This window comes from Euphorbia lathyris, chromosome 7 (genome assembly GCF_963576675.1).
Source record: "Euphorbia lathyris chromosome 7, ddEupLath1.1, whole genome shotgun sequence".
In the NCBI taxonomy this organism is placed as follows: Eukaryota; Viridiplantae; Streptophyta; class Magnoliopsida; order Malpighiales; family Euphorbiaceae; genus Euphorbia; species Euphorbia lathyris.
Window position 1 is genome coordinate 55,581,497 of NC_088916.1, and position 19,851 is coordinate 55,601,347.

General features: G+C 35.1%; 1 protein-coding gene across 1 annotated transcript; it reads right to left on the minus strand.

The window, feature by feature from the left end:
- Positions 1-10,071: 10,071 nt before the first annotated feature.
- LOC136200907 (probable GTP-binding protein OBGC2) lies at positions 10,072-19,483 on the minus strand. Its single transcript, XM_065991412.1, has 11 exons — positions 19,352-19,483; positions 18,789-19,252; positions 18,529-18,620; positions 18,136-18,219; positions 16,880-16,957; positions 16,506-16,706; positions 16,322-16,429; positions 15,288-15,362; positions 15,084-15,140; positions 11,844-11,920; positions 10,072-10,580 (listed from the first exon to the last, which is right to left on the minus strand). Exons 1-11 carry the CDS (start codon positions 19,432-19,434, stop codon positions 10,481-10,483), a joined length of 1,419 nt encoding a protein of 472 aa, XP_065847484.1. The 5' UTR covers positions 19,435-19,483; the 3' UTR covers positions 10,072-10,480.
- Between the last annotated feature and the right edge of the window lie 368 nt (positions 19,484-19,851).

Sequence of the window (19,851 nt, forward strand, 5' to 3'; positions counted from 1 at the left end):
TGGAGAGGTTAAGATATGTTGTAATGAAAAATAAAATTAAAAACCAAAAATAATGTTGTGGATACTAGTTTCAAATATAAGATGAAAAACAAATTAAAAACATTAAAAAAATTAAAGAATAAAAAAGTGTAAAAAATATTTAATTTATGCAGATAAGGATGAGTGGCAACACTATATATCACTTTTGCATGTCACAAAAGGAATTGATGTGTGGCATACAACGCGTGTAGTCCACGTGCCATGTGTAGTGCATCAACGCCTTGTGTGATATGCAACCTCTCATTTGTCTTTGATGCATGTCACAAAAGGGATTGATGCATGGCATACAACACGTGTAGTCCACGTGCCATGTGTACCACATCAACACTTTGTGTGACATGCAACCTCCCATTTGTCTTTGATGCATGTCACAAAAGGGATTGATGCATGGCATACAGCACGTGTAGTCCATGTGCCATGTGTAGCACATATATGCCTTGTGTGACATGCAACCTCCCATTTGTCTTTGATATGCATGTCACAAAAGGAATTGATGCGTAGCATACAACGCGTGTAGTCCACGTGCCATGTGTAGCGCATCAATATCTTGTGTGACATGCAACCTCCCACTTGTCTTTGACTCAGTTATGAAGCAACCTAAGATCCTCATGGCAAAAAGACGCACCTTGTTTATATTTCCATTTAAGATCTTTCTCGTTAGGCAACCTGAAATTTATGTCCAGATCTCGATTATGGAACTTTTGTCCACTTCACAAGTCCATCGGACAACTCTAACTTTTTTTATTGATATTATTTGTTTATAAGAGAATGTGATTATTTAGAGAGAACAAATTTAAGAAATGTTGATTTTTTTAAAGAGAAATATTGATTTCAAAAATAAAAAATGTGATTCCATATAAAAATGTATTTTAAATAACTTTAGTTTTTTCTTAAAGAAAACTTTAATTTCTTAATTTTTCAATTTCAAGATAAAATTAAATGATCATTAGTCGTTTAACGTAATATATTTAATATGATTTGTTTAATATAATTATTATGTTTGTTATATCATACTAAGAAAATCTTTTGTTCCCAAATCATGGTTTCCATAAATCCATGTCCCTTATATAAAAAGGAAGTTTTTAATTTTCTGTGTTAATCTAGTTCACACAACATATATTTTTGATAAATGATAACTTTTGTGATGACAAAAAATTATAGGTGATCCTAAAATTTCATGTCAAATGTGGAATCTATTTTATATTTCGACATGCATAAATCTCATTAATAAATTTATTAAGTGGAGTTCTTATTTGTAAAAAAGAAACGGTTCCTATAATATATATATGGAGTCAATAATACATATGACAAAATATACATATATGAAAAGTTTTTTATTTGATATGAAGAACTCAAGCCCTTATAAAAACTTGTACATGATACAGACTCAGAAATTTAAGGATAGGGGATTATAATTATATAAAATATATAAATAACATAATCTATTTTTATGTGCTTGATTTTTTCTTTTTATATTAATATTTATGTGCTAATTTTGGAATATATATCTAAAATATTTACTCAATAATCATTACTAGTTGGAATTTGAAAATCTCTATAGTAAAGATTTGATTAAAATTTGGTTCTAATTTTAAAAATTCAGATTCAAATTTAGAATCAGATCTTTTTATACTTTGTTTAAAGAACTTTGTTTTTTTTATTAAGTATTCAAATTTAGAAATTGACTTTTTATTAAGTATTTGATCAGATTCAAAAATATTTTTTATCATTAGAGATATCTTTATCTAATCTTTTTTATTAAGTATTCGAATTTAGAATCTAATCTTTTTATTTGAGTATTTGATCTGCTTCAGAGATATTTTTACCATCAGAGATATCCTTACATTTATAGATCAATAATAAGATTATATTCAATCCTAAAAAATCTTTGTCCTAAAAACTCATTTTTATCTTTAACATAAACGATTTGATAAAAAAAATCAAATCATTTACCTTTTTATTTAAAAATTCAATCAGATTTAAGAATATTCAGAATTCATAAAAAAGAATCTTCAAAATCCATAAAAAAAGGACGGACCTAAATGATAAATGATAATTATAAGATCGCTTCGATCCAAAAAAAAATCAACCAATTTGATTTAAAAATCTTCAAAATTCATAAAGGAGATCCCCACACACTGTCATTTTTCCTTTCACATGACACAAGATACATGACATAAATTGACAAATCTGAGCAGTGATGTTATCTAGCCGAGTTACACGTTGATAGATGAACATTAGTTGGCCAGATTTAATTTCTGAAAGTAACAGAAAATGTAGAAATCAAATCACCTTAAAACGAGCATGTCACAATGATGAGAGTGAAGCAAAAAGATCATATCAATTGGTGAATATGCGGTATAAAAAGCTTCTGAATGATGAAATCGGATAGAAAAGCTTTCGTGTGATAACATCGTTAGTAAATTGATCTCAATAAGTGTCATTCTTGTTGATTTTGTAGAATCAAAAGATAATACAGCGGATCTGCTAACCTAAAGGTTAAATCGAGATCAAATTGAAAAGACATCGAAAGGAATGGGACTAAAGCCCATAAGAAAAGGCGTTATGTGAAGAAAAACCCTACATAGTTGACTAAATATCCCAAGATCTAGGTTCAAAGTGACAACCTAATTGCATAAACCTTGTGTGTTCACTGTGGGGGTTAAACCCAAGTCCACTCCTAGATGTAAACAGTGACAAAAATAGCAAAAAGGTTAAGCTATATGCTTTTAATGATACATTGTGCGCCAGAAATGCTGAGCAAATAAATCATCTATGTTAGAGTGAAGTGGGATCATTTCAAATGAGACTAATGGGGCCTACTTCTCTTACACTCTCGCAAAACTAGACGATGTTCATGACCATAACGAACACAACCATGAGAACCATACCGTGTTATGTTGGTATCTGTGTGGGGTATATCATCATTTACACAAACAGCAGAATAGTTCAAAGACATCACGTCTGATAGGCAGCCAGTAAAGTAAATATACATTCACAAGGGAAGGTTCAAGACACATTAGCTACCTATATGCAGATATCAACTGTAGAAAGTTGGTATCTGTGTGGGGTATATCATCATTTACACAAACCATGAGAACCATACCGTGTTATGTTGGTATCTGTGTGGGGTATATCATCATTTACACAAACAGCAGAATAGTTTAAAGACATCACGTCTGATAGGCAGCCAGTAAAGTAAATATACCTTCACAATGGAAGATTCAAGACACATTAGCTACCTATATGCAGATATCAACTGTAGAAAGTTATCACCACAAACACCGTGTTCAATGAAGAATCTTAAATATCTTATATGTGAACTATGTTTAAAGAACTTTTAAGATGAAAATATCTAATTTTGTGGAAATATTCAACCAAAGATAAAAGTATCTAATTTTATGAAAATAATCGATCTAGTTCAAAAAAAAAATGAAATATCTTGAAAATGTGGTACATGAACTGTGTTCAAAGAATCTTGAAGATCTGTACATAAACCATGATCCGGCTCAAAAATATTCAACACTAGACGATAAGGGAAATGTAGAAAATGGGAAAAGAGTGGGGTTTCCTCTCGGAACCTCTTATAAGTATATGGTTTAGTTAAATTGACTAGTTTTGTTGCTAATTCAAATCTTAGAAAATTGGACAAATACTAGCTTAATAATTTATAATTAAAGCCAAAACCAAGCAGTCATCATCCCGGGCTACACAGGCAGTATAAATACATGATAATACTTCTTTATACATATGCATATATTTACTTAATAATAGTTGGACTTTGAAAATCTCTATAGTAAGATTTGATTAAAATTTGGTTTCTAAAAACATTTGATTAAAATTTGGTTCGATTTAAAAATTATGACCTTTTATTAAGTATTCGAATTTAGAATTTGACCTTTTTATTAAGTATTTGAACTGATTCTGAAATATCTTTATCATCAGAGATATCAAATTGCATGTAAGTTAATGAATAAGAAGTAGCCAAAGGTAATTTAACTTGTTTTTCCAAAGCACATGATTCACAATTACAAGTAATAAAAAAAATCTAAGGAAGTGAGCTAAAAATATGAGCTCCTAGATGTCCTAGGCGGTCATGCCATAAATCAGGAGATAAAGTTACAAAAGTAGATGGTGAGGAGGTGTTTAGAAAATGTCATGTGGTAACGGGATAGAAATCACCCAAGCTATTACATTTCATTAAAGGCATCCCCGTTTGAAAATCCTTCACAAAAAATCTGAATGGATCAAATTCAACAAATTCATTATTATCAACAATAAGCTTACGCACAAAGACAAGGTTTTTAATGAGTTTAGAAGCATGTAAAACATTGTTTAAGGTGATGGGAGGATAGGGAAGGGGTAATAATGCATGTCCACAACCAAAAATTAGAATATTAGTGCCATCTCTAACAGTTATATTATGATTAGTACTCACACGAAAATAAAACGTTAGAATACCTTCATTGCCGGTCATATGGGAGGTTTCCTTGGTGTCCATAAATCATTGAGGAGAAGGAAGGAGCAAAGGATAGAGTGTGCATGGCCTTATTGATATCCGTTGGAGCATAAGATGAAGAGTAAGAGGAAGCGGCACAATATGGGTATGTTGTTGTGGAGGTTTAGGGCACAAGAGACCGGGCCTTTGTGATGGTCTGATGTTGATGTTATGTGGTGACCGCGGGGTACGGACAAGGTGGGCTGCCTCAAGGTTGCCATTAAGCCTATGAAGGGGAATAGTTTTAGTCTTGAAAATTCGCGTGTTGATAACCTTGTGAAAAGTACTACTTAGAGCGGCCACTGAACTGATCACCGACGTGACTTTTATTCCGGCTATTGTGCCCGCCACTTCTCACTTCACGACGACTAGTGCCTCGATTTCTAGTGGTGTATTGACCACGATCATTGGATAGAACATCAATAGACATTGGTTCATTTGTGACAATCATAGTAGAGGTATTATTGGAAGAATCGGCCTTTTCGCCTGTGTTTTTCTTCTAAAACCAACATGTATCGAGCTTTGCAGAACAGAGGGAGAGTGTCGCCATGACGAATCTGTGATCCAACATTGGCATAAGCATCGGTTAAGCCATAGATGAGTTATAGAACTAGCATGTCATTGGAGATCGGTTCTCCGACATTGGACAATTGGTTGGCAATAGATTTGAGGTGCCGACAGTAAAAAAGATGCATCATTAAAGTCCTCCATTTATACTTAGAAAGTCCTTGTCGAAAATATAGTGCCCGTGAATTTTTATTATTAGAGAAATTTTATTTCAAACGACTCCAAGCCAAAGCAGTTGTTGATTCAGGTTCAGTAATGGTATAGAGAATATCGATAGAAATTGTACTATATAACCACCGGAGAACAGCAACATCGACACGGGACCAGAGTGTGGGATAAGTGTCCTTAACATGGAAACGATAGCCATCTCTTTGGCATCAATCGGTGGGATGAGGTGATCAAGCACCTGATATGCCTCACATAAATATTAAACAATTCAGCTCAGGTGGTATAATGGTCTTTCTCAATCTCAAGAGTAACCTTGATGAAGGCGCTGATATTGGAGACATCAAGAGCGAGGTGAACATGAGAGGAAGAGGAAGGGGTTGTTGGGCCAGTCATGGTGGTGGAAGAGGGATGGCTGCTACGAGGGAGAAAAAAATAAATGATATCCTAGAGCTCTGATATCATGAAAGAGATTAATTCCCTGAGAATTCTATTAACTATGGTTGAAATGTATATGAGATTTGCTAGCTAAGAATAGCTAAAATCAAACCTATAATTACGTAATCAACCTTCAATTTATGGTGATATACCATAAATAGAAAATATGTCAAGATACCATAAATACAAAATATGTTAACTCTACAAATATTGACATAATCTAATAAATACTAATAACAACTCACAATATATTTTAGCAGGAATGTTCACATGCACCTTAATGACCAAATGAATTTGATTATTCACCATTAGATCTAGGCTTATTAAATTTAAGCTGTAAGATGCTTTGAATTTTCACCTTAGAATTCTAATAAGCCTAGATTTAACGGCGAATGACCAAATACTATATGGTCATTAAGATCCATGTGATCAAAATCGTTTATTTTAGATGTGTTGCCACGTGATAACCACATAAGGACAATGACAATTACAAAAATGAATACTCTTATTATAACTTGTAACCCAAATTGATCCATTTCTTCTTAAAAAAAATGTCATATGGCGACATGCATCACACATATCGTGTAGTGTTGTTGACTTGGCAATTATGACGGTTTTCGATAGTTCAAATTGTTGAATCCAATATTAATTACTTTATTACACAAATTTATTACTTTAATGACTTTATTTGATCAAAAACAAGTTTGGTGACTTTTATTGGGTCAAAACTACTACTTTACAATAAAGTTTGAGTTAAATGCACCATTTGTCATTAAACTTATATGGTTGTCTTGAAATAATCACTCAACTTTGAGTTTTGTCTCAATTAAGTCACTCTGATGATTTCAATGGTTAAAAGACATTAGAAGAATGACATGGCTGGCACACCGACATGGGTCAACTCAGATCTCTAACTGAAAGGACATGTGTCGTTTATTTTTATAAAATAAAAAACTAAATTTTGTTTTCTCATACAAATAATTGACAAGTGGCAGCAGATGATGCATACGTGGATGTCACATATTGTTTCGGTTAAAGATCTGAATTGATTTATACTGACATGTTAGTTATGTCAATATTTTGATATTTTTTTACTATAAAAATTATTGAAATAACCTAATAAAAAAAAACTCAAAATTAAATGATTTTATTAAAATAAATTGAAATAAATTTTGAGTCCACTATAGAAATAGTACATCTAACCGTATAGAGTCCCTACATGAGTGAACACAACAAAAAAATTTATCCCAAAAACCCGAATTATAATACATAAAATATAAAAATAAGTTGATTTTTACTTTTTTAGATTAATATTCATGCATTGATTTAGGGACCCACCTGATATTTCTCACATTTCCATACAGTTGACCAGAAAAAGATGAACTTTATAAGCCGCAAATCAAAATGGCAGCAAGCAGGTCTCCTAATTAGTGTTCATGCACTTGAACTTGATACAGTGAACATAACTGCGTTTCAAAATCCATTTAGTCGTCTGTCTTATTTGCTACATTCATATAATATGTTCAAAACCAGAACTACATCTGGACACAAGTCTCCTTATATCGCCAGAACCTGTTAATGCAAGAATTCAAATTATTTCCTTTCCCATTTTCTAAATCATTATTTTAGATTTTATATTTTTCTCTTTTTAAACGTAGTATTCTATCTCTTAACCAAACAATACTTAAACGGAGTGTTTGTTAGAATGGATATAGAAGGTGGGATAAAAATAAAAAATACGAGATAAGTTATCCCGTGTTTGTTTGGGAGATAGAAGAGTGAGACGGATGAGGGATAAACTTCTCATCCCTCAAATCCTATACCCATGAGGGAGTGGTATAATGAGGTGGATAAGCTCCTCCGATTTTAATAGGATGGAAAAGTTCATCTTATCCCTCCAATTAATGTTATGTAGTTTAAACAGGATTAAAATAGTAAAATGTATTATTTTATCCCTATCTCTATCCCACATACCAAACATTGAATAATAATTCTAGACTATCATATTTTTATCCTTATCCCAACCATTTATCCTTATCTCTATCTCAACCTTTATCTCTATTCTTATCCCAATAGAATACCAAACGCCCCCGAAAAGGTTTAAAGATAATGTCATAATATTTAGTTTTAAAATACAAAAGTCATAATTAGGAATGTAAACGAAACATGGTTAGATGAGGATTACATTTTCCATTTCCATTCCCGTTCCAGCCCCAAAATCATAAATAGGAAAAGAAATTGTCCCCATTCCCATTTCATTTTGTTTTTCTTTATATATATAAAATTGGGTAGTGGCGGAGCCAGAGCTCAAAGTCCGGAGGGACTCCACTACATAAAGATTTTTTTTCTTAATAATGATTTAAGGCTTTGATTCATAGTAGTTAAATCAAAATTTTCAAATTTTTAATAATGTAAGGGTAAATTTGATCTTAATTGGAAACGTTAAGCTGCAAAACAACTGAGTTTCAATATAAAGTAAGGATAAAATGCAAAAATACCATAACGTTTACACCTAAGAACAATTTTACCCCTAACGTCTAAAATGGTGCAATTTTACCCTTAGCATTGACAGCCAATAGCAATTTTACCCCTAACGTTGACAAATTTGGTCAATTGGAGAAATTATTCATCAAATTGTTTTCTCGGTCATGAATCTTGTCATCTACACTTCACATATGTGTGTCATTTTATTATCCATTAGTAACAGATCACAAATATATGATTAAACGTGAATTTTTTTTAAAAAAATATACTGTACTTTATCACTCATTAGGGTCAAATTACTCATGTGTAGGTTCCTTTAATTACCACTAAGACCAACTATGTAAATTTAATTTTATGTTATATAATCACATCCTATATTATAAGTACTAATTTTAACTATCTTGGGGACTGCTCGTGACAAAACCACTGTTCCTCAAGGGTGTTCCGGAAGGCCGGAGGGTCGACCGACCCTCCCCGCCCCCTCAGGATCCACCCCTGAAGTTGGGAAAAGTACGAACAAAATGCTTATGGTTTGCCAAATTTGCAAACAGAAGCATCTCGTTTAAACGTTTATAAATAGAAGGTTATGATATGTTTTATTTACAAAACAAAGTACAATAATTACATAGTTAAATTCTGATTACAACCACATGCATTTTTATCTTTAAAAAAATTACAAAACACAACCGCCCAAAGAACAACTCCCTAAATCGAAACAATAAATTATATAATGGACATTTTACGTTTTTTTTATTCATTTTATAGTTTATAAACTAAATTGATATTTCGGTTCCTTTTATAAAGTTACAATTTAAGTTTGGACTCTGTGTTATATCAATATGTTAATGTAACTAAAAAAATTTAAAAATGCTTTTGTTTCAGCTTTTGAATCTCAGTTAATTGAATCTCCCGCTCCAGGTATTATTTCGAGACGTTCCATAGATTTTTTCTCTATATTTTTTATTAATTTGTTCGTTGTTCTTATGAACTAATAAGATACCCGCCATTTGATACAAAATAAATTGTACATCGGTTTTTACCGACAGATGGAATCACTGTAATTCCAAAAATAACAAAAAAAAAAAATCTAAGTAATGAATTTAAGAAGAGTCCAAGCTCGTCGGGACAAATTTGACCCCTTCCTCGATTCCACCTACATATATGGGATATTTTAAAAAGTGAACATCTTTCCTAGTGGCGAATCCGGAGAAAGAATTGGATGGTCATCAAAACTTAACATTGTAATTTAAAATACTTTATTTTGTAAAAAAAAACATATCACATACATCTATTTGCAAAAACTTTTAAACTACATACCTCTATTTGCAAATGGAGCAAACACCGACATTTTTTTATGGTACTTTGCCCTATAAAATTTCTTCATTTTTTTAGCATTTGGCATAATATAACGACAAAGAATAAAATTGAATATGAGTCGATTGACGGAAAGAAAGAATAAAATTGACCAAACTTAACAACTTTAAAAAGAAATATATAAAAACAAAAAAAAATGTCAAACGAACTAGCCGGGGCACATCGAAAACGAGTACGAGGATCCCACAAAAAAGAGTGTGGTGACACCCTATGTGAACTAATCTCTGTGGGGGCACTATCGAGAGTCCCACGAAAATAAGTACAGGGATCTCATATGTGCACTAATCTCTGTGGGAGCATATCGGAAACGAGTACGGAAATCCCACAAAGCCGGATACTTATCTCTGTTCCTGCCCCATTCCTGCTTACGGAGGACAAAACAATCCTCATTCCCAACCCGCAGGGATTCTAATCTGAGATTTTCTGTCCCCAATGAGAACAAGGAATCCCCGCCCTTTTTGCAACCCTAGTTATAATGAAAGTAACAGCAAAATTGAGGGTTCATGGATGTAAATTACCCAAACAAAATGGCATTTTGGGAGTTGAAATAACAAAACCTTGTGTAAAATCCTCTGGTTTCCCGACCAGGTTCAAAGAAACATCGAGGAAAAATTACATTCTAACTTAAGTTTCAACCTCAAAATTCGTTTAACATAATACGAAACCTAGAACTGCACAGAAACCAGTGGAATATTTTGGAAGTATCCACAGCAGAGTCGTATAGCTATTAACAAACCAGCCAAATCCAATATGAACTAACAATCATATCTGAGGTATGTTTACAGCTATGAATGTCTCGAGATCTGCAGTTTGGCGCCTCTACCCAACAATGATTTGGCATAATTCCAGGTCTTATCCACCAAGCCAAAATCATAGTTAGTTTCATGCATTGTACTTGAGGGGTTCCAAGTCAAATCATACTGTTGTACTTGGTTGTAATAGCTCATTAGAATCTCTGCACTTCTGTAAGGCGGACCTCATCTCCTTTAGCATCTCATTTACCCTGATCCCTTTCCTTAAAAACACATCAGGAGGAACAGATAATAAACAACAGTATTAGGTTAGCTTTTACAGCAACGCCTATTTTTATCAATTAAATCATGCATTAAGTAAATAACCAATGCATTTGTGCCCAAGCTTAAACGAGTTCATAATCATTTTCCTTTGGGCTAATACATCCCTACCACCTCCAAGTTGGCCATAAATGCAGATTGGCACCCCCAACTTTGAAAAAGACTTATTAGCCTCTTGAAGTTACTTAAAATGATATGCTTAACCCCCCAAGTCTTATGTGACAAAATAAGTGGAGATTTCACCAAGTTGAAGGGTGTATCACTTTATGCAAGTTCAGGAGACCAATAGGTCATTTTTAGCAAATTCAGTGGGTTAATAGGCCACTTCAATTAAGTTCAAGGGGACAATAGGTGACTTTAAGCAAATTCGAGGGGCCAATAGGTCACTCTAAGCCAGTTCAATAGGTCAGTTTAACCAAGTTTAGGGAGCTAATAAGACAACTCCAAAGTTCAGGGAGCCAATCGGATTAGTTGTCCAAGTACAAAGCCCCCTGATGTATTAATGTATTAAGGCTTTTCCTTCTTCCTTGAAATATCGAACTGTTAGTCGCATCATTGATCTTGTATATTACTTGATATGCATGTTTCTTGACATTGGTATGAATGGTTGTCAACACCCAACTATGAGGATGATATGCAAGTGCACTATAAGTATTTACCCACTTAATTTTGTGAATCTATTAATTATATATACTAGTGGCAACACCAGGAAGGAACAAACAACCAGGCTAATACAAGTTACCTCCCTCCCAACAACACGAGCCAGGAATGAGAAACAAGCAGGAAATGTACGTGTGCACATGCAGAAATAATATATACATCAAAAAACAAAAACGAAAAAAGGAGCCGTGGTTTTGAATAGCATGAAAGAATCTCTAAATGAGTTCGACAAAATAAGAATTGAAAATATGTGAAAAACGACTTGGTTCAGCCATAATTCTAATGGATAGTCACTTTAAACCAAGACTCAGTATAATTAGCATGCATTCACTAAGAGCTATGTTGCATGAAAACTATTCTTCAGTAACGTTTCACCGTTTCCGCTTTTTGTATCCGTTTCCAATTTCATTTCTGCTTCCTAGCTATGTTTCTCTAGAAATAACATTTCCCAGTGTCCGTTTCCATTTTCGTGTAGATTAAAAGTCCCCGAATGTCTAGAAAGAATTTAAGAGCGAAAGTGACAAAAAAAAGTAAAGGGGGCTTACAGAACGCTGACACCCACAACAGCAAGAGGGGCTGGATATTCCTCTATCGCTTTATCATCTTTATTGCTATTAGAGATCTGACAAGCACAAGATAATATATTTGCAGTGTGAGTGTGATAGAAACTCAAAACACCAAGATGAAAATAGAAAAGAGAAATGCTGATATATATTGATATATAGAAGATAAACAATGATAAACAATGGACAGAACGGATGTTCTAATCCCCCAGGAGAAACCTCCCTCTCTACTAGGTAGAGCCACAGCAATGAGCAGCCAAACAACAATGTAAAAAAACCCCTTTCCTCCTCTCTAACTATTCTTTATATACTAATGACTCATACCCTAGAAACATGTACTAACATCTTATACCCCAAATGCCCTTATCCCATACACCTCACCCCTTCCAGAATATTCCTACTATGGACTAGACTATTCTCTATCATTACCCACCCCTTCAAACAGTCTTGTCCTCAAGACTGGAGTCAAGAGGAATATTTGTTGAATGTGGAACCCTTTTTAATCTTCCATGCAATCAACCATTGAAACACTGTTGTTCCTTGCAGTAATAAGGAAACAGAAACTTCCAGACTGTAAAAAAACGATTCAATCTGTTGCTTATTGACGACAACTAGAAGACCATCATCAACCAATTGCATAGTGTGAGTGAGTCTTAATGTTGCCTTGCTCGAAATGGAAGTATTAAGTGACAATCCACCCTGCTTTCTAATCCAGCATGTATACTCTTCTTCAACAACCTGTTGAGCTTGGTTAGCATCATCGAAAACCTGTGTGCGGAAGAATTCAGTAATATTGCCAGTTCCTAAAGTATTTACAACCGCCAAACCCTTATCTTCCAGAAGTCTAAATTCTTCATTAGAAATGATTCGTAATAAATCGATGGCTAGGCTATGAGTTGGAACATCCATAAGAGGAACTCTAGAATTCCGATTGATTCTTTGTCTTGGGTTATTTGGACAAAAAAATTCTAGAACATAGATCAGATGCTTAGGAGAGGAAGCAACACTAACGAGATATTTTTTGGGCTGGATTTGATTAGTGGTTCTTCTGGGTAGGCTGTTTTGATATGAGTCTGTAGAAATTTCATTCCACATGAAAGAGAGTGAAAAAATGGTGGGACCTATAGATTCGTCATGCAACCTATGTGCTCCACTACTAACATTAATCAAAATCCCAGCTCCTACTTGACAATTAGAAATCAGGTTTTCCCACTTCTTCAAAATGAATTCATGGCTTACCCTTGTACCCACCAAAATTAAAACAGCTTTACCGTCAGATAGGTGGATGAGCCTTAAGCCCTCGTCTCTCATTGCCAGAATTGTCATCACCAAATCATTAAAATGGCCATCATCCTTTCCAATGCTCCTACCAGGAATGTAGCCCACGACATAATCTCCTTCATCTATACCATCTTCCAAATTCTTTTGACGCAACTGGGGAACTCTCCAAATTGACTTGATACTCTGTTTTCGGTAACATAAAACAGAGTAAAATTGCCTTGGGTTGGTACTCTTGGATTGAGAGTCATCTACCCTCATTTTGAACCGAATACCTTGACCCGTATCGGAGATAGGTGGGTTGGTTTCTATGGGTCTCTTAAACGGTGCGTTTAGGCCTCCCAACTTAATTGTTAAATGATAACAAGTCCATATCACATTTGTCAAGTCACCTGTAAACCTTCTTTCTTCACAGGATGAAATCATATCCTCAATCTGCGTTATTGGTGTCCACCACAGCCTAAGGGTCCGCTTGGACGAAGGTTTCACAAGGTTCATTAAAGGGAGGTTAATTAAAGGGAGGGGAAGGGAGGGGAAGGGAAGGGAGGGAAAGGGAGGGGAGGTTAGAGAACCTCCAGATCCCACCAATTTGGTGGGACTGAAATTGAAGGTTTTTGAACCTCCATTTAACCTCATTTAACCTTCATTTAAACTTAAACTCCTTCCCAAGCAAGGTTAAGCAAGGTTAGAAAAATAACATCCATTTAAACTCCTACCCAAGCAAGGTTAGAAAAATAACCTCCCTTTAATTAACCTCCACTAACCCCAATCCAAGCAGACCCTAAGAGGTTCATCAGAAACAATGGAGCGTACCTTTTCCTGTCGGTTTCCATTATTGTTGGCGTATCGTTGTTCACCCTTGTGAATCCAGTGAACTTCTCCCATCCCCTGTTTTCCTAACCGTATCATCTGTCGTCGCTCCGATTTTGGCTGCGTAGCGAGACTGACACTTTGATTCATACTTGCTGCTTCTGTCAAAGCGTCACCAACAATTTGAAGGGTCCCCTGTTTTGGGGGACCAAAAACAGAGGGATTTTGATATGCGAGAGCGTTATCTGGAGTGGCTATGCTTTTACACTGAAATTGCTCCACTTCCTTCTTTTGTGGGTTATTTTGACCCATGTTGTTAGAAGGCCCAGCCCATATAATTATAGGAATAGCTTGACCTAATAACTTTTGTTCTGCCTCTGGTGACATGTCAAACTTTTTTGCTGGGTGCTTTCTTGCAAATGTACTCCCTTGAAACCCTTCAAGAGCAAACTCTGTCTGGGAATGCTGGTATTGCCGTGAACAGTATTTCACATCTTTTCCTTCATCAGGATGAAGGGCAATAGGAGAGATATATTCATCCACAACCAAATCTTTCTTCTCCTGCGTGCTTGTCCGTGACACTAAGTGTCTAAACTCCCTCTGAAATTCAGTGAGGGATTCACTGAACTGCTTAACCTTCATTTCTAACTCATCCATGCTATCTTGCAACCCATCAATGCTATCTTGCCAACCATCTAATCTCTTGTCAAGGACGCTGAACCGAGTTTCTACCCATGTCTCCATTCTTGAGCCTTTTTCCATCCGGCAGGTCGGACCAATGATAGAAACTCAAAACACCAAGATGAAAATAGAAAAGAGAAATGCTGATATATATTGATATATAGAAGATAAACAATGATAAACAATGGACCTCTCTACTAGGTAGAGCCACAGCAATGAGCAGCCAAACAACAATGTAAAAAAACCCCTTTCCTCCTCTCTAACTATTCTTTATATACTAATGACTCATACCCTAGAAACATGTACTAACATCTTATACCCCAAATGCCCTTATCCCATACACCTCACCCCTTCCAGAATATTCCTACTATAGACTAGACTATTCTCTATCAGAGTGCCAATCAATAACCATAAAAATGCATCATCAAATATGATTTCAGGATCAGAAGTTACCTTATCACTACCAATTCTTGATATTTCTTCAGTCAAAGATGGAAGCCTATCCCTGGCCTAGAAAAGCAAGCAATGTACTTCTTAAAATTAAACCAAGAGCAGAGAGCATTTTGTATTATCACTTCATCAGCAGCAGATAAATAATTATTGCAGAAATAATGGTCAATATCCAAAATGACAAGATGAATCGGCAAATGTACATACCTCAGGACGGTCAATCTTATTTAACACCACAATGTATGGTCTTTCGAGGTACTCTGGATTATACATCCTCAGTTCCTGCAAATCAATTTATTTGAGCAGTCCATTGACTTGCAGTAAAAAGAAAAAGACAAAGCAACATACGACAGACAATTTCCATTGGCTACCATGAGGAAGGCAGATAAATTTTCGTAACAGCATTCATAGATAAATTTTATGGGTTTGGGTTCTCTTCCACTATTTCCTTTTCCTTTGGAATTCTCATGAACCATGACAAATGTGAATTATATGAAAATACAAATAGAGAATTTAAGCAGAATGATCATAATCAGATACGACTATGGATGGAAAAAACTAACGTATCTAAAATTGCCCTACCAATTACCAAGTTTGTTTAACAGAACACTACCACACCGATCCAAACTCATACATTCAATAATTAGTTTATGTAACCAAGTGCTGGTAATAGGAATCAGATGTATCAAACTCGTGATCTATTCAAAGGAGGGCGAGCCTTGGCGCAACGATAAACGTTGTTGTCGTGTGACCGAGAGGTCACGGATTTCAGCGGCCTCTTGCCAAAAAATTGACATGGGAAGGCTTGCCCCCAATACACCCTTGTGGTGAGACCCCTCCCCAGAACCTCGCTTAGCGGGGACGCGTAGTGCACTGGGCCGCCCTTTATAGCCATCCCAAACTGGTTTATAAATATCTAAGCCATATATGAAGAATCAGGTGCCTTGTATAACCCCACCCATTGCAATCTCTAGATCTAATTGAAAAGCATGCTAGCATACCAACTAAATATGCTTAAAATAATCATGATGACAAAAATGTAAAGAAATTTTAAGTATACCCTTGCTTTCTTACCTAAAATGACTTTATTGACTATGACCTAAATTTAATGAGATTTACCAAACAAGTGATGTCAATTCACTTGCATGAATTACACAAAATCATTGATGACTAAAACAGTAATTGACAGCTTATAAGTGGAATGTTAAGAAAAATGGACATTTACTTAGTAGAAGATGTACCTCTTTGACAGTTCTATAATCATTCACAGGGTCCTCAGCAGCTGCATCAACAACATGGACCAATAGTCGAGTCCTTCTGAGGTGCCTCAAGAAATTACGGCCGAGACCCTAAGTGACAAGAAGGTTTCATTTAGCAACTAGAAGCTTTAGTAAGCTGCTGAACTAGCTTTGGACATGATAATACCTTCCCCAAATGAGCACCTTCTATCAGACCAGGCAAATCTGCCAACGTTGCTTCAGATGAATACATTGCTGCGCCGAGAGTTGGATCACCATCCAGACGCCCAAGATTTGGCATCAATGTTGTAAAAGGATAATCAGCAATATCAGGTTTGGCACGTGTTATGGCTGCCAAAAGAGTTGATTTGCCAGCATTTGGTAGACCCTAGTATATCTCTAAGAATCAGAAGATCGCAATTCATAATACTTATCTAATTGAAATTTTGGGCAATTCACAACTTTACTCAAGTGTAAGCAATTGTATCTTTTACTGAAACAGGTAATATCAGATAGATAGATATGCGGGCAAACTTAAGAGAAGTAACAAGGAACACTCACAACAAGACCAACATCAGCAACAACGCGTAGAATCAACTCCAAACTAATCTCCTCCCCCTGCTGACCATGAATTAAAACCTGCAGAAAAGCCATGAAAGTTTGGCATGCATATTGAAGAAGAAAGTTATCAATCATGTCATTGATAGAGATCAGAATTTAAATTGCGACAGCAGGCCTGTAATCCCTCAACTAACTGACAATCCAACTATTTGGAATGTGTATTCTAGGAAGAAAAGGTGATGTGGCATGTAGATGAGCTGGATGGTTGTTATGCATGGGGGAGAATGTAGGCGGTTAGTAACGGTTTTATCATGTAGAGTGGGAGAAGGAGGATTATCTTGGTTTTGCTGTTTGGCTCTTAATGTCAACTAGGAGAAGAGAGTCTCCCTGGGCATTGCTTGGCAGTGTTTGTTCTTTCCTCCATTGCTTTCTCTATTTTCCTAATTCAATAAAGGTTTCTCACATGAATCTTCTATATCTCTGTCGTGTTTCGGTTCAGTGTTTATTGTTTCTATCAGTCCCACTCACACAATTTCCTATTAGATATTCTTCTGGAGAAATGAGGAGTTTCTTTAAATAAAACACGTTATCAAGTGAGGTTCTCCACTAACACAAAAGATGCATAAACTTACTGGATGTATAACTGCTACCAGGAAATATAAAAGTTTTTGTTGTCCTCAGAGTATCTAGTTGTGTTTCTCTTATTATTAGTTTACTTTCTATTTATTCTGAATTAAGTAAATAGTATTTGGCCAAGGATCAAAAAAGAAGAGGGGGAATCCATTTGCTCTAAGGGTGGATAGTTGCAAAAATATACCATATATTAAAACTTAACTAAATGGTACAAGAAATAATGAACAAAATTTAAGATCAAATCGATCATCAACCTAATCCATTCACAAGGTTGATTTCTCGATATAAGAAATGCCTGAACTATTAGTTTTAAACTTCAGATATATATTCATATGTTTGTTGACTAAAATCAAAACAGTGTAGCTGCATATAATTCAGTGACATTGCTGGATGAGGTGAAACAGAAATTCTGTTTCATAAAATGAACGATGTGAGAGGTCATCTACATACAGTAATAATACCAAATAGTTGACCTATCCAATTGTATCAGGAACGAATAACATATATCTGATTTAGAATAAGTAAAAGCAGCTTGAATGAGCTAAACCCGGAAATATTTGACCAGCTACAGTGCAAATGCATATGAAGATGCACATCAATAAATCAAAGACATTTCTCTTTACCTTATCACTATCATCTCTTAAGACATTCGTGGTTAATGCCATCAATTTTTTTCTTCGATGGTCTGGTGCTTCTAACAAGCTGATCTGCCACAAAATCAAGACAGAGAACTTAAATTGCATGCTAAAATTACACTGTACAGTCATTACCAATATCTCAAAAGCATGTCAGCAGTTCAGGACAACACTTGTAATATGGATCTTAAATAGGCTAAAACTCCAATTGTTCTTTAAATCTTTCTAACCCAATGTTACCATCTTCAACCAGCACGAAATACAAAGGTAAAGTTGCAAATATATCTTACAAAAAGGAATGAAAAATAAATAAATAAACAAACAAACCACCGTTGACTAAATTTCATTCAAAATTTTCACACCAAAGCCAGAGCATCTCACCCCTCCTTGCCCACCCCTTGCAACAAGAATTTCATCCCCTGGTTGTGCTAGATCAGCCAGCTGTTTCCCTCTTTTATGCTTGACTACTGTGCCTGCAACATGATCAAAAAGTACAGAACAGACATATCAAAGTTCACCTCCATTTTAGTTGAATCGTGTTAATATTGATAAAACAGTTAGTGAATTCTACATTACAAACTTATAGATAGAGGACCAAATTCCTAGAACAGAAAAAATAGAACACATAGAAATGCACAAACCTAGAGGCACAGGAATACGCAAAATTGGGGCAGCGAAACCATCACGCAACTGCGAGTTTAAAACACCCATAGCATCAACATTTCCACCGCGCTTTCCGTTAAAGCGGCTTTTCACATGAAACTCCAACAACGAATCTTTTCCCTCATCCGCATAAATCACTACATCTCCACCATGCCCACCCATGGGAAGAATAAGTGAGCCATCAAAATCTCTTTTATAAGAGCTTTTCTTCCATGATTTATCCTTCTCCTTTGACTTAGTAGCTTTCTGAGTCGGCATGTTAAGAACAGCACCGTGGCCTCCATCTCCCGAACGAACTGTAATTAATACCTGATCGAAATACTTGTGAGGTTCTCTTACCAAGGAAGCAGCATCGCGTGGTGAAACCTCTTTAAGCTTAGCGGCTCTACATTTAATGGCGTAGTGTCTGAAGCTACCATCACTCCTGTTACTCTGATAACACCTAAACAGCAAGAAAGAAGCAATGAGAGGAACTCAAGTGATTGAAGAGGGAAACAAAGTTAAACATTAATTTGAATAAGAAAAGTTAAGGAGGGAACACCTTTGAGGAAGAAGATGACCGAGGAATAAGTTATGGTTGCCAAATTGGAGGGTGAGAAAGGAGGAGGACGGAAGAGTAGCCATATTTTACTCCATTATCTTCTCAAAAACTCGGACAAAGAGAAAAGGCGGGTTCAGGATTTGGGCGGGGCCGACACTAAGACAATTTACGCTTAGGCCCATTTACATGTTAGTTTAAATTACAACAATATAAAATCTAGGGCTTTTTACATGAATATCATATTTAACTACAAAATTACAACTAAATCATCTCATCAAGTTTAATTCTCAATATGTCATTTTTTTTTCTATATATATAAATAAAATATGATTTTTACATCTAATTTAAAAAGTTTAAACCCTGTTCATAAATACCAAACTCTTAACAATATATTCTAAACTCCTAATTTATAAACTTTGATCTTTAAAAATAATGATTTTAGTAGTTTGACATACTTCAAAATTGTAACCTGATATAATTGTAAATAGTTTTGCAAGAGT